General features: G+C 37.2%; 1 protein-coding gene across 2 annotated transcripts in view; it reads right to left on the reverse strand.

Moving 5' to 3' along the window:
• Positions 1–1,179: 1,179 nt before the first annotated feature.
• The window catches only part of EFEMP1 (EGF containing fibulin extracellular matrix protein 1), a 64,270-nt gene continuing 49,841 nt past the window's right edge, over positions 1,180–15,608 (reverse strand). For both annotated transcript variants that reach the window (XM_028516378.1, XM_036027986.1), the window contains exons 6-11: positions 13,796–13,915; positions 12,698–12,817; positions 10,809–10,928; positions 4,796–4,919; positions 4,517–4,712; positions 1,180–1,804 (exon numbers count right to left, since the gene is read on the reverse strand). In XM_028516378.1, coding sequence (XP_028372179.1) covers positions 1,643–1,804; positions 4,517–4,712; positions 4,796–4,919; positions 10,809–10,928; positions 12,698–12,817; positions 13,796–13,915 — 842 coding nt within the window. In that variant the 3' untranslated portion in view covers positions 1,180–1,642. The remainder of the gene's footprint in view (positions 1,805–4,516; positions 4,713–4,795; positions 4,920–10,808; positions 10,929–12,697; positions 12,818–13,795; positions 13,916–15,608) is intronic.

A 15,608-nucleotide genomic window follows, 5' to 3' on the forward strand; every position in this document is an offset into this window, starting at 1 on the left:
CAGGGTTTATTCATAGGTATTTTGAAACAGTATGCAAGAGAAAATTGGCTGAACACCTTTTTGTGGCATGATTTTAACAGTCTTTTTGTTTCCTCGTCTCTAGATTAATTTTAAAAATCAAATGGTTGTTTTACTTTGGCAGCTATGACTAATTTTTTCCCTAGACATAAAAATTATATTGGCTGTTATAGGTTACCTTAAAAAAACCACCAAAGATTGGGTGATCCTCTGAAAGAACATTTGTTTTTATTTAAAACTATGATACATCAAAGTAAAGCAGTTATATTTTAAACAAGTAAGAAGATATAAAACTTTTTCACAGAATTGGGATGGAGGGTAATTTGCTTTAAGTTCACTGTCATTCTGGAGGCCAAGAACAGGAACCATCACCACTTTCTTTCTTATGAGCACTATATATAAAAATGGGAATTTTAGTTGTAAGTTGGTAAAGTTTTAGGGTTTTAATTTTATTCAGAAATTAAAACTTCTTCAGTAAAATACCTTTTTTTCATTTTACTCCACATCTCGAATTTAAGAATGTTATATTTACTCGGCATTATGGACTAAATGTTTGTGTCCACTCAAAATTTATATGTTGAAATTCTAACTCTCACTGTGATGAAATTAGGAGGTGGGGTGTTTGGGAGGTCATGAGGTCATGAGGGTGAATGCCACATTAGTGGGATTAGTGCTCTTATAAAAGGGACTCCTGAGAGCTCTCCCTCCCTCTCTTTCTTCCATGACACGTTATGAGTCCGTAACCCAGAAGAGGGTTCTCACCAGGACCTGACCATGCTGGCACCCTGATCTTGGGCTGCCAGCCTTCAGATTGTAAAAAACAGATTTTTGTGGTTTATAAGCCACCCAGACTATAATTTGTCCTAGCAGCTCCAGCTAAGATACTGTGTTTCCTTCTTCAGGTTAACTGTAATGTGGTTTAGAAGGTATTTGTTTTCTCATCTCCTCCCCATAGATTTCCCAATACAATAATTTTCTAAGGGATACCTCATTCATTTTGGAAATTTTGCTGTTTTTTTTTTTTTTACATTCACAATCAAACATTTCTGACAAAATTTAAAATACCCTACAGAAACCAGCATATTGTACAATGATTTATTACTGTGTAATAAACAACTGTGTTGAGACCGATCATGAAAATAAACACAAATGTGGTAGATACTCATTTTCTAAAGAAATATATCTTTATTGACTTTTTCCATTTTCTTACAAAGCAGTTAAAAAACTCATTCTTGAACTTGCTATTCAATGTTATTATGGCTGCCTCCTTATGAGACTTAGTGGGGCTATAGTGAGGTTCCTTAAGCACCACAGAAGACAGTCATTGCTTGGTCCCACTTTTACAGAGAAGATTCCAAGTTTCACTGGATAGAGTATGCTTAGCTCTCTTGAAGATGACCAGTTTAGTGGATTAATGTCTAATTTACATACAGTTATAAAGACAAACTTTGAATCTTTACAGATTAAATGCCCACTTTATACCATGGTGTAATTATTTGAATTATTGGTGAGTGTACAGTATATAGATGTAGATGTACTAGATGTGTCTATAAATAAAATAGTGCTTTAAGGTAACAATATTCTTTGGCTGATTTAAATGCCTAAAGTGGACTCTTTTAAAATACTAAAATGAAAATGGACCCACTATTATTGTCAGTCTTAACACTGAGCTTGTGCGGAAGGTTCCTATACTGCTGACTGTCAGCATCTCTAGGTCCACGATGTACTCTCTTGGTCCTGATAGTGACTTCACCAGCACCAGCATTGCACTGACAGGACTTGTCGGCTGAAGTAAAAGAAAAAAGAGGAAGGGAGAAAATAATTTTTTTTGGATTGACATTTCTGTTTTTTTGTGAGTATACCTCCTGTAAGAAATAGGAGAAGAATTTTGAGGGTGGGATAAAAGTTACTCCTAGTCTCTTCCTGCTTCCAATTCTTGCGCCTTACCTCTTGTCCACAGTCATTAGTTCCAAGTTACAGGAGCCTGATGTTCTCTTTGTTTTCTATTTGTCCGTCTCTGTTAATGTTCCCTCCACTCTTATTGAATATTTCCAGCCTTTATAGAGACTGGAGTTCAGAGGATAATCTGAGAACTTGAATTGGTGAACAAAGTTGTCGTCTTTCACTTCTCAACATTGTGGATGTGTTTACATTCTAGTAGATGAAGAGACATCTACTGGATGGTACCACTCTATGTGCAGTGCACAGAAGAGTGAACAGACAGCTAAACTCTCTGCTCTTATTACACTCACACTCTAGTGGGTGACCTAGACAAATGAATATTATGCAAGTGTCGATAAAGGCTGTAAAGAAAAATAGGGCTCAGTAAAGGAGGACAGATATTGGGTGGGATGGGAGGAGGATGGTATTCCACCTTGAATTTCATGTAGTACTTCTTTACGATATATCCCCTTTTCTAGGGAAGAAGGTTTTCTCAGTATTCTCCCCAAAAGGAATATAAATAATATCCTATATAACACAGATCCTTTCAAGGTTCAGGTCCAGGCTCATGACCACCAAGAAATATTCTTTGACTATTCCAGCCCACATATTAATTCCTGGACCATGGATTTAAACTCAAGCTTTCCCCCTTCTTTTCTCATAGATATTATTTTTTACCACATAGTAATATTTAAAACTCTTTGAAATAAGGAACTATGTATAACATTCACCTAGTATGGAGCTGGGCATGATAGATGCTTAATTAAGACCTAATTGATTCTTAGGCATTAAATACCTTCTACACGAATGGAATTTTAGTGGAGAAGTTTTGTAGGATTTGATTCAACAACTTTTTAAATGACGTGATAAGAAATAGTTTTGAAATATCTTTTTATTTTAAATAGTTTTTTGTTTCAAATAATTTAATATTACTTAAGTCTAGGATATCAAAATTGGCACTATTTTAGATCATTCATTAGAAATAAGGATTTTACTTGAGAGAAACACTAAGTGTATTTGAAAGCATCAACTCGATGAATGCACTGATATGAATCATAAAACTTTTAGTGCCATGTTTATTGCAAGGAACAAGCATGCTGGAATTTTACTTCACTGTTTGTTGATACTGCTAGGAAATTTTATTTTCTTAAATTATAGTTAAAAGTTTAAAATGGAAAATTATTTTTAAAGAAGATTTCTGGATGAACCTATTTTATTGCCATGGGTTACAAACAATGTTCTTTGTTTGGACTAGAATTATTAAATTCACTGTGTGAAATCCATTCAGAGTAAACTTCTTACATTGTCTAGCCTATCTCAAATTTAAAGCATCAAATGTTACAGAAGTTTATTCTTGGCTATTAAAAAAAAGGATAGTAATATATTGTATTTTGGGTTTGTTTTTTCTCTTCAGAAGTTGGTCATGAGAAATTAATCATTTCTAATTTACTGGCAAAGAGACAGAATCACATAATTCTGGAGCTGGAAGGGAACTTGATACAGCAAAGAACGGCGTAAATGTGTAAACATTAAAAATCTGTAAACTTTACCACAGGGATGAATTTCCTAATTTACTTTTCATATTCTCAAACTGAAATATTGACTTTAAAATTTGATTAAAAATGAAGAGTGCCCAAAGGAGTTTTGAGAAAATTAAAACTGGATGAATAACATCCTTAGTGTGAAACAGTTACCGTAACCTTGTAAACTGGTTGGTGGGGTGCCATCATTTTCACATGAAGTGGTGAGCCATATTTAAAATATGTCAGAATTTTAACCTAAAATAAACTTGCTGAGATTGTGCAGCGGGGGTAGGGGGGGGTGCCTGCATGGCTGAGGCACTAGAGTCAGGGAAATCTAGTTGGAATCTGTTGGAGAGATTGGGGGTGGTGTGAAGAGCAAGTTTAAAGGAAGAGAAGCAGGGGCCTGGGGAAGCAAAAATAACCCAGGAGACATGGTGAAGAAAGAAATGGCAGAATTCAGAGGAAGATTTCATATAGGCAATGAAAGAAAGGGAAAACACAATGGTGACCTCATATTGTCTGCCTGGAGGTTTGCAAGAGCAGCACGACTATTGACACGCACGCCTGTTGCAGGTGGTTGGGATCACTTCTCAGGGACTTCCTGGTTTTAGTTTGCAAAAGTATAAATAATCCTGTAAACGTAACAATAAGGACTTCACGATTTTTGAAAAGCTCTCCAGGAATTTTTTTCTGGGTACAATTAAATACCTATCTCTAATTTGGAGTATCTATTTGGAGTGCATGTGTTTGTGTGTGCATGCTTGTTTTGGTGGTCACAGCAACTCGGTTAGAGTTTACAGCTTGTTATCCAAGAGACTTTAGAGAAACTACTTAATCTGAGTCTCATTTTTCTCTTCTGTAAAAAACCGGAAGTACATATTTAATATCTATCTTACAGTGTTACCAAGAGGATTAAATGAGATAATGTGTATAAAACTCTTTAAATGTTAGCTTTCTTTCCATGTGAACACCACCAAACAACAATAATGAACTTGAACCTTTCTCAACAGCTAAGGCTGCCCTAGGATACTTACTCTTAGGTAGAACTCTCCATTTTCATTTCCAGATTTGAGCTGAAAAGTATTGATAGTGTTGGCGTAAATGGTTGTGGCCTGTATCTGGAAGATGTCTGATGGCACAGACCTATCAGATCGGAGGCTCATGTATTTATAGATTATGGCCTGGGGAAGGTCTCGGCACAACGCATTGGAGACTGGGCAAATGCATCGGCTGAAAAGGCAAATAGAAATACTCAATAGCTTGATTTGGTAAGACCAGGAAATTCTCACTTTCTGAAGTTTTGATTTTCTTACTTCTCTGATGCTAGAACATAGGGTTCTTGACAAGGATTTCGTGGGTAACAACGGAAGCCACCATGATAATTCCAACACATTTCATCTTCCCGACACTCATTTGTGGTCTCACACTCATTTATATCTGTAGAGACATAGGGTCAAAGAGTTTACTGATCCAAGTAAATTGTTTAAATAAAAGATCCAGGTTTTCAAGGAAGGAGGTGTTTGGGAATCTGGACTTATGTTTTTAGATACAAGACTGGATGGGACCTGCGTTCATTGCATTTAATTGAGCCATTGTAGACAGATTGATATATGTCTTTCATGATATTTTTATCAAGCACCTATTGTTTATATGTTGAATTCAAAGCCAAATGCTGCTTATATAAAAGTGGAAGATACTGCTTGACCTTAGGGAGGTTATGATTTAGTTAGGAATATAGCTATGACAACAGTTAATTATAAAATAAGATGGAATTAAATAAGAGATTGATAAGTGCAGTGGAAGATTCAAAGCATAACTGATTAATTCTTCCTGGGGAACTAGGGAAGGCTGAAGAAGGAGGGGGGCATCTCAACGTGGCCTTGAAGGGTGGTAGTTTAATGGGATTTTCCTGGTTTCGGTCGGGAGGGCCTTCCAGGCTGAGAAAGCAGCAAGCAAAAATTATGAAGAGGGCAGTTTATTGTCTCAGAAGCTTTGGAGAAAGGTAAAGTGTACAAATGTGGTTACAGTAAGCAATAGCATGCTGGTGGAGAGTTCTTACTTTTGGAGTGGATTATACTTTCCAGAGGAAGCACAGCATAGGAATGAAGCTCTAGTATTCCACCTTGTAGAGCATAGCTGTTCAAAGACACTGTGGAAGAAGAGGAACTAAGAAAGGGAGTGTCAGTAATGACAGGCAACCCAGGAAAAAGCAACACAAGGAAGTCAGAGCGGGAGAGAGTCCTGGGAAGGAGGGCAGTGGACAGGCCAGGCTAGACTGAGACCAATTTGAGATTTGGGAATTAGCAGCTCCCAGATAACACCCGGGAGAACAGTTTCACTCGAGAGCTATTACCTGAACAGCAACAATAATTATATAATTATCTACATCCTTATCTATGTATATTGCCCTTTGCATTTGACTAGTGATTTAGATTTTACTCAGTATAAGCCTTTTCCATATCATTCTTTTCCCACAATTGGATATTTTCATTTGTTAATTTACTCATTGCATAAGTAAATTATCAAATCCTTGCTGCAAGCTAGGCATGGGCTAGTAGTTAGGATATGATCTCTTTCTCCTCTCTGAATTCTCACACCTCAGTTTCTTCTTTTGTACCTTTATTGTTTTCTGCTTTGCATCATTTTTTTAAAACTTTTGTTATTGTTATTCAAGAACAGCTGTCTCCATTTCCCCATCACCACTCCCCCCACAGACCCCAACTATCCCCACCTCCTACCCCTGATCCCACCTCCCTTGGTTTTGTCCATGTGTCCTTTATACATGTTCCTGAAAACACTTCCCCCTTTCCCCTCATTATCCCCTCCCACCTTGCCTCTGGTTACTGTCAGTTTGTCCTTAATTTCAATGTCTCTGGTTATATTTTGCTTGCTTGTTTGTTTTCTGGACAGCTACATGCAAAAAAAAATGAAACTCAGTCATCAACTTATACCATACACAAAAATAAACTCAAAATGGATTAAAGACTTAAATATAAGTCACAACACCATGAAAGCCCTAGAGGAGAACATAGGCAGGAAAACCTCAGATATCCCATGCAGCAATATTTTCACTGATATGTCCCCTGGAGCAAGGGACATAAAGGAAATAATAAACAAATGGGACTTCATCAAAATAAAAAGCTTCTGCACGGCTAAAGAAAACAGTATTAAAATAAAAAGAGAACCAACTGTATGGGAAAACATATTTGCCAATGATACCTCAGACAAGGGCTTGATTTCCAAAATATATAAAGAACTGACATGGCTCCATTCCAGGAAGACAAAAGACCCAATTAAAAAATGGGCAAAAGACTTGAACAGACAATTCTCCAAGGAGGACATACAGAGGGCCCAAAGCCATATGAAAAGATGCTCAGCGTCACTAGCCATTGGAAAGAGATGCAAACTAAAACCACAATGAGATACCACCTCACACCAGTCAGAATGGCCAACATAAACAAATCAACAAACAAGTGTTGGAGAGGATGCAGAGAAAAGGGAACCCTAGTGCACTGTTGGTGGGAATACAGACTGGTGCAGCCACTGTGCAAAACAGTGTGGAATTTCCTCAGAAAACTAAAAATGGAACTGCCTTTTAACCCAGCAATTTCACTGCTGGGATTATACTCTCTGAGCCCTGAAACACCAATGCAAAAGAACCTATGCACTCCAATGTTCACAGCAGCACAATTTATAATAGCCAAGTGCTGGAAGCAACCTAAGTGCCCATCGGCAAATGAGTGGATCAATAAACTGTGGTACATTTACACAATGGAATTCTGTACAGCAGAGAGAAAGGAGCTTATACCCTTTGTGACAGCATGGATGGAACTGAAGAGCATTATGCTAAGTGAAATAAGCCAGGCAGTAAGGGACAAATACCATATGACCTCACCTTTAACTGGAACTTAATCAACAAAAGAAAAAACAAACAAAATATAACCAGAATCATCAAAATTAAGAACAATCTAACAATAACCAGAGGGGAGGGGGGAGGGGCCAGTGGGGAGAAGTGTTTTCAGGAACTACTAGAAAGGACATATGGACAAAACCAAGGGGGAGGGTGGAAGCAAGGGAGGGAGGTGGGTTTGGAGGGGGTGGGGAGAAAATACAGACAACTGTAATTGAACAACAATAAAATAATTTTTAAAAAAGAAATACACACTGTCTTGACCCTTCTATTATCTTGTAAACTCCCTGAGGGTAAGGGCTCTCGAACATATCTTTATATCTCTTTATCACCTAGATTTAATGCAATTGGAGGCACATGAGTTTTTAAGAAATATATTAAAGTGAACTAAGTTGCTCCTCACACAAACCACATGGAGATAGATGAGAAAGATATTATTTCTATTTAACATGGAGAAAAAACAAATAAGGGCTAAGTAGCTGACCCAAGTTCATGTGACAGACAAGTTTCTATATAAGGTACTGCAACCTCTAGATGAGAATAATTCCATGTCTTGTCTTTTTTGGGGGGTAGGGAGAGAGAGAGAGAGAGAGAGAGAGAGAGAGAGAGAGAGAGAATGAACTTTCTTTTAGTTTCCAAAGTGGCTAATGTAGCTGGCACTCAAAAGAAGACTGGAAAAGCTCTGGGGTTTCCAAGAGTTAATTACAAGAAGTGTCTTCTTTTGGACTGGCTATGGCTAAAGAAAGAACTGAAATTTCTCAGAAGAAATCACAATTGAATTGTCTTTTCAATATTTTTTACTTTTTTAGAAAATAAAGATGCTGTTTAGCTACAGGGAAAAGTAAGAGTGGTTTGTAATGTGGAGTCCAACAGTAGCAGAAAGAAATTTTATGTAGTAATTTTATGTGTTTGTTGAAAGAAGGTGAAGGGAAGTCAAATAATGTGTAGAATGACTCATGGACGTGGACAATGGTGTGGGGATTGACTGTGGGAGTAGGTGATGGACTGGGTGGAGGGGGGAAGGGGGAAAAATTGGAAAACTGTAATAGTATAAGCAATAAAATATTTAAATAAAAAGAAAAAATATATAATTTCATACATTTCAGTAGTTTAATTTAGAGCCTAGCATAATTGACATCTTAATCATTCTGGAAGGTTTTCCAGAAATTATTAATAATATTAAAATATTTGATGAATGTATCTATGTGTATGTATATTCTATTTTTTTTTGTCCTCTTGTCCCTCTTCTGCCACCCACCCCATTTTTATTTGCGCAAGACCATAGGAATGACAAAAACTATTTCAACCTCAAAATAAGCCTTTTAGAGGAATGTAAGAATCCACTCTTCCAGTTTTACCTTAGTCTGTGGTGAGGTTGGGAAGGGATGGTTTTAGTGGGGGAAATCAATTGCTTTGTGCTTTAAAAGTTGGCATAGCCACACATTCTGAAGCTGCATATCTTTGAGATATAACATTCATGAATCCTTTATTTGAAATTTCAGTGCATTTCCACCTTTAATTATAATAGATATTAATGTTTCCAGAGATACAGACTGGGCAGGTGAGATTCTACTGTACATTAATTTGCTCCTGTCTTTCACTGAGTATCAAATCCATTTATGATGAGGAACATACAGACAGTGTTTGAAGAACTCCAGCGAAATTGGTTAAGATGCTCATGTTAAAAGTCCCAGTTAGGGTTCAGAAGGTAAAATCATTGGAATGCAAAGTTTTTCCACAGTTAACATTACAGAGTCTTTAGTAACCTGGAAAGGGGCACAATGTTACTCATTGTGCAGTGGATGTTCATAGTTGGTGGCTGGAATCTGATTATGCTCATAGTTGGTGGCTGGAATCTAGTTGAACAATCACATGCATACTAATAAATCCCAGGTCAGTGGATGTTCCTCTGAGTTAATATTTTTCTGTAAAGTCATGATACAGACTGAGAATCCTTAGGGTCTCCTTTCTTGATCTTTTCCTTTCCCTTTGTGTCCCCTATCAATTTTTTTAAAGATTTCATTTATTTATTTTTAGAGAGGGAAGGGAGGGAGATAGAGAGAGAGAGAGAAACATCAATGTGCGGTTGGTGGGAGTCATGGCCTGCAACCCAGGCATGTACCCTGACTAGGAATCGAATCTGCGACACTTTGGTTCGCAGCCTGTGCTCAATCCACTGAGCTACGCCAGCCAGGTGTCCCCTATCAATTTTGATTAAAAAAGACTCTCTAGAGAAGATTTGCTACTCATCATACCAATTATCTTTATGTATATTACCAGTATTCCATTTCCCTCCCTCAATTCCCTTTTGAAATGAGAAAGCTGACACTCAAGAAATTTGGTAATTTCTTCAATATTTTACAGATAGAATGCAGTACAGCTAGTACTCAAACAGATTTTCTGTCTTCAAGTTCAGTCATTTCTTTCATTTTCTCATTGCCTTATTAAATGTGTTTGTACTAGCTTTTCCAGGATTATCTACATTTTTGGTTTTATCTGAGCAGTGTTTTATCTGATCTGCCTTTTTCCTTTTAAGAAAGAAATTTGAAGCTATGTGCAGCATTCATGGTAGTGAGAAGAGAGTGCATACTTTCAAATCTTCACAAGAGACTCTGGCTGAAATCCTGCAATATAGGGTTGCTTCTTCCGCCTATGTGTGTGTGTGAAGATCACTCGAATGTTTGTTTCTAAAGAGGATCCCAGGACATTAGCTATTTTTTTAAAATTTAATATTTTATTGTTTATGTTATTACTGCTTCAATTTTTTTCTCTTTTGCCCCCCTTCCACCCAGCACCCCCCGACTTGTCAAGCGCCACGCCATTGTCCATGTCCATGGGTCATTCATATATGTTTTTTGACTAATGACATTAGGTGTTTTTCAATCAACAGTTTTTTTGCCAAAGAATTCAAGCACACTTCAATATATACATGAGGATAATTTTCTCAAAATCTAAATTACTACACAATTTATAATCTTGGTGTGTTAGAGAACCAAGACTGGTTTAAGGTATGCCTAACCCACTTATTAAGTTTATGCTCTGGACTCAAATTCATGGTAAAATATTTTAATAATTGATTCTTTTCTGGTGGATGCTTGGAAGACATATATCATGGAAATTACATAGGCCATAAAGAAGGGATATCAATATTTTATTAAAGTTATTTATATTTTAAGAAAAACAATTACTTTAAATTTCAAAGGAAGTAGGTATTAACAGTAAGTATCCTTCTTTTTTTTTAGTGAATACCCTCTGTATGAGATGTGCATATCTCATAATGAACAGGGAACAAAAAGACCTCAACTTGTATATTCCAGGTGGAAAAAATAAAAAGTCTATGGTAGAGAATCCTATAATTTTTCTCTGTTCTTCCTGGTTAAAACAGAAAATAGCAGCTATAGAAACAATAAACTTACCCTGACATGTTCTGCCTCTCACCAGTTGGTATCCCTGGGGACACATACATGAGAATTTCCCAGGTTCATTGACACATTGATATTGACAAAGGTAGCTTGAGGTTCTGCATTCATCAATGTCTGTTGGATCAGAGAAGAGCAAGGACACAAAATTCAAAAACTACTTTGGTGATATATTTTTTAGATGAGGTAAGAGAGTAAAAGCACTGCAAACTCTGAAATAGAAATACAATACTTTATAACAAGCTCAAGGGCAAATTCTAACAATATTGGCTCATTTCATCTAGAACAGCAACTTTCAACCTTTTTCATCTCATGGCACACATAAACTAATTACTAAAATTCTGTGGCATGCCAAAAAATACATTATATTTTTTGCTGATCTGACAAAAAATAGGTATAATTTTGATCCATTCACACCAGACGGCTATTGTTGTGTTGGCTGTGTCATTTTTTTTAATTTGACAGTCTAAGTCAGGGGTGTCAAACTCATTTTCACCGGGGCCACATCAGCCTTGCAGTTGCCTTTACAGGACCAAATGTAATTTTAGGACTGTATAAATGTATTACTCCTTAACTAGGGGCAAGGAGCTCGGCACTGCTGCTGTGTAGAAACAAGGTGCTGGGTGGGATAAAACAAGGGGGAGGGCCAGATTTGGCCTGTGGGCCTTATGTTTGCTACCTGTGATCTAAGGGAAATGATCAGTGCCCCTGACGAAATAGGTATTGCATGTTTTAATAATTTTTGTGGCACACTAGTGTGCCTCTTGCAGCACACTGTTTGAAATGATCCTCTAGAACTTCACAGCACAGAATTTGTCTTGCCATCAGTTTTGCTCAATCACTGCTGACAGTTGGTCAAATCCTGCACCTGACCATCTGAGCTGAGCAGAGTGAATGAACTGGTTTGTGGCTGGCCCTTTTCACTTTGGGCTCTGCAGACCCATCAAAGGTGCACATTCATATTTGTTTTCTCAGAAATTGGACAGCTTTGTTGCCAAGTTCATCTGGTCACTGAACTTTAAGTCCCATTGCTGTGCTAGCTTCTAGAGGTGACATCCTGGCAGGGTCTAGCATTCAGGAGAAAAAGGTTTTGCATTTCTCAATGGTGAGGCCCCTCTAATTTGCTTAGAGGGTAGAGGCAGGTGTCCAGAGCCAGTCCCTTTTGGTTTTGAGCACAGTAGCATGATTCAAGGTGTCTCTGGGTGAAGTATGACCTTTGTGGCCCCAAGTTAAGTAGGGAAGGTCCACAAGGAAGTGAGAGGCATCAAGTGTTGATGCACTTCCTCAGGATGTCTTATGTCTTTTAAATTACGCATTGAAACTTGCATGTGCAGTGGACTCTGAAGGCCATCCCTTCAGTTAAATGGCCTTCCTTAGTTATGTGGAAAGTGAAGCCCAGGCAACTTCAGATATGTGCCCAAGGTACACATTAACAGGAATAAGACTAGGGTCCAGGTATCTTGGTTTTTATCCTAATGTTTCTGACATGCGGTCAGCATCTTTCAAACTTAAATGTTCATAACAGTTACCCAGAGTTAGATGTAGAATCTGACTCAGTAGGTCTGGGCTGGGACCTGAGATTCTGCATTTCCCGTAAGCTCCCAGAAGGTGCTGATGCTGCTGACCCTTGGATCCACTTTGAGAAGCGAGACACTGGGGCATACTTCTAATTATTAAACCCACCTTGCATTTAACATTTCAGTCATTTTTTTCTTCTCCATTTTCTTGATAACATACTAAAAAGTCCATGTTGCAATTGAATTAATTGGACTTTAGGATAGAATTTTCATGGATAAAAATTTGTTTTCATAAACAGGTACATAATCAAATAAAAGGATAGCAAAGGGATTGGAGTCTTATTAAGAATTATTTGAAAAATATTTTACCTTCACAGTTGAGCCTGTCGCTACTTAGCTCATATCCTTGGTTACAGTGACAGATGTATGAACCAAGAATGTTGTAGCATTGCTGAGCACATTGATTGCTGGCATCACATTCATTGATGTCTGAAAGGAGAAGTTATATACATTTATATATTGATGTCTTTAAACATATCTTTGGTCTTTTGTACCTATGTCATTCAATGATAAGTAATTCCCTAGCTGGATTCCTTGCCCTACAGAAGCTCACTGGAGAGTATCCATCCAGGTTTCATATTTGTTGAAACAACATCAAAGATCTGTTGTTTCCTTCCTTTAGAAATACTGGAATGACAGTTATTTTGCTGAGAATGACAGTTATTTTATGGTTTGACGAATCTTTCCAAAAGAATTTAATGATTCTAATAAATATACATTCCAGTGTCTATTTTCTTTTATTGTTGTTCAGATGCAAAATGCCAAGTCTATAAATAATTAATATAAGACGCTCATACTGATACGGTCTCTCAGCATGCTGTAGTGAAGATTTATCTGTGCTATTTATTACTTTTTAAATGGGTTCTGTTAAATTCCATTGCAATTATAACATAAGCCTTTGAGACCCATACAGAGTTTTGCAATGCTCTAAGGCACTGAAAATATTGTGAAAAGGCATTTTTCCTGCACTAGATTCTTTCCATGTCATGCCAGTCTCAAAATTGTGTACTGTGACATTGCATTCTGAAAGGGGAGAAGAAGCATGAAAAATCAGATGTGCTTTCAGAGGAATGTTTATGTACTTGAACTTGCTGTAACCCCTTTGGCACCTTCAGCTTTTGTATCACACACTGTTGACTAATTGGTGTGTGTATATCAATGGATTTGTATTTTTTTATACACCACAGATGAGAACTAAAACCAAGATTAACAAAGTTTTCCATTCACATCTTGAAGTGTTTTAAGAAACAGATTGGTTGCTGTCTTTTCAGCTTTATTCAGGGAAGTTGATGGAAACCAGTTCACTCAACAAAACTGAAGACTAGAATTACTGCAATGCGGCATAGGTTTGCTTTTTTTTGAAGAGAGAGATCAGTTAGTCAGGATGGCGGTTCCCAAAAGGCTTACCTACACAGGTATAGTTGTTGGCTGCCAACTGGAACCCAGGACTGCACTGGCAATAAAACGATCCTGGCGTGTTCACGCATCTTTGGTGGCAATATGGAGGCATCGCACATTCATCTATATCTAGGTTACCAGGCACACATCACAAAGAGAACTACATTATTGATTATCCACAGCTGTTTGCTCTCAAGCTCTCAGAAAACATTATCTAGAAAACATACCTAGAGAGGACCTCACTTTAAAAGGGCATAAGGGGACTAATTGGCAATGGAAGAAAATACAATAAAGATTAAATTTAAAAAGTAATTATGTTCTTTTTTTTAAATTAGGGTAGATGTGTTTTAAATATACTTAGATCTGGCACTCTGCAGTTAAGTGAGATGTTAAGAACAATTACTACATAAACCTGGCTGGGTGGGTTAAGATTTAAAAGAGAGAAAAGTAGTTAAAACTATTTCATATATATATATGAGGATGTCAGTTTGAAGACTAAAACCTTTATAAAGATAGAAGTATAAAAGCACTATTGAAGAACTGAGTGAGATGCATAAAATGAAGAGAAAGAAGGAGTAGGTTGTTCTTTAGTTGGTGACTTTGGCACGTTCATTTAAACATTCAGTATCTTGGTTCTTACTTTTGTAAAATGTGGATAGTAATGCTTACAATGTTTCTGTGAGCATCAAATGAAAGAACACTGTGGAAGGAACAGGATGCTAAACAAAAGTGCCCTTCTGACACATCAATGAAGCGTTCCAGCCATGTCCTTCTCTTATAAGTATTTCCAACCGTAAAGCGCTCAGCTGAGAACTTGTAGAGTAGGACTAACATCTTAGAAGCATAATAAAACTACATTAATTCATGACTGTACACGTTGCGACAACTCCGACATGGCACGCATAATTAAATATAACAATTATGCATGGAAAATGTAAGACTATACAGTGACACTATCTTATAGTAAAAAAAAAAAAAAGAGTGAAAACAAAACTTCATGCCCAGCTCTTCTGGTACTTTAATGACTAAAAGTGTAGGAGGCATTGTGTTCAAGTGGCCTCAGGGTAATCTGAGTTTGAATCTCAAACTCCTGGCAATTACTAGCCAGGGGTTTACCTCTCCCAGCTTGCGTTTCCTTCTCTGTCAGTAATTGTGCAACAATGGGGTAGAATTGTTGGAAGGATTACGTGACATAATGTAGGCAAACTTCCTTACACAAAACAGGTAGAAATAAATGGGGGCTATTATTGATAAGTTACAAAATCTATTGATTTAACTTGAATATTGAAACAAATGACAGTGATTTGCACATGGCTTCCCCTCTCATTTATTTAGGTGTCTGCTCAAATGTCACTTCAGGAAGACCATCTCTGACCATCCCTATAAATAGTTTCTTCTGCATTATCTATCCCCCTATATGTTTGTATTTCTTTGTAGCCATTGACATTCCTTGACATTGTGTCATGTGTTTGTTTGCTTCTTGTCTGTCTCCCTCACTATAATGCATTGCAGATAAGATCCATCTCTTCCTTTTGAGGTGAAGTATTTTTTGTCTGTTCATTGCTGTACACTTAATACCTGGAACAGGTCCTGGCATAGTAGGTACTCAATAAACATTAGTTGAATGAACGGAAACATCATACCAACTAAGAGCAATTTTAGCATAGTTCTTCCTAGTACCCAGTGTTATACCCAGGTGCAAGTCTCAATGGCTGATATGTATACATGGTACTTTCTAATAGTTCTATGAGGGCTATGAATCTGTCCAAGATGTCTCAGTACCTAAGACAAGGCCTGGCACATAGTCAACTCTCAATAAATA

The sequence above is a fragment of the Phyllostomus discolor genome, chromosome 6 (genome assembly GCF_004126475.2).
Source record: "Phyllostomus discolor isolate MPI-MPIP mPhyDis1 chromosome 6, mPhyDis1.pri.v3, whole genome shotgun sequence".
Lineage (NCBI taxonomy): Eukaryota > Metazoa > Chordata > Mammalia > Chiroptera > Phyllostomidae > Phyllostomus > Phyllostomus discolor.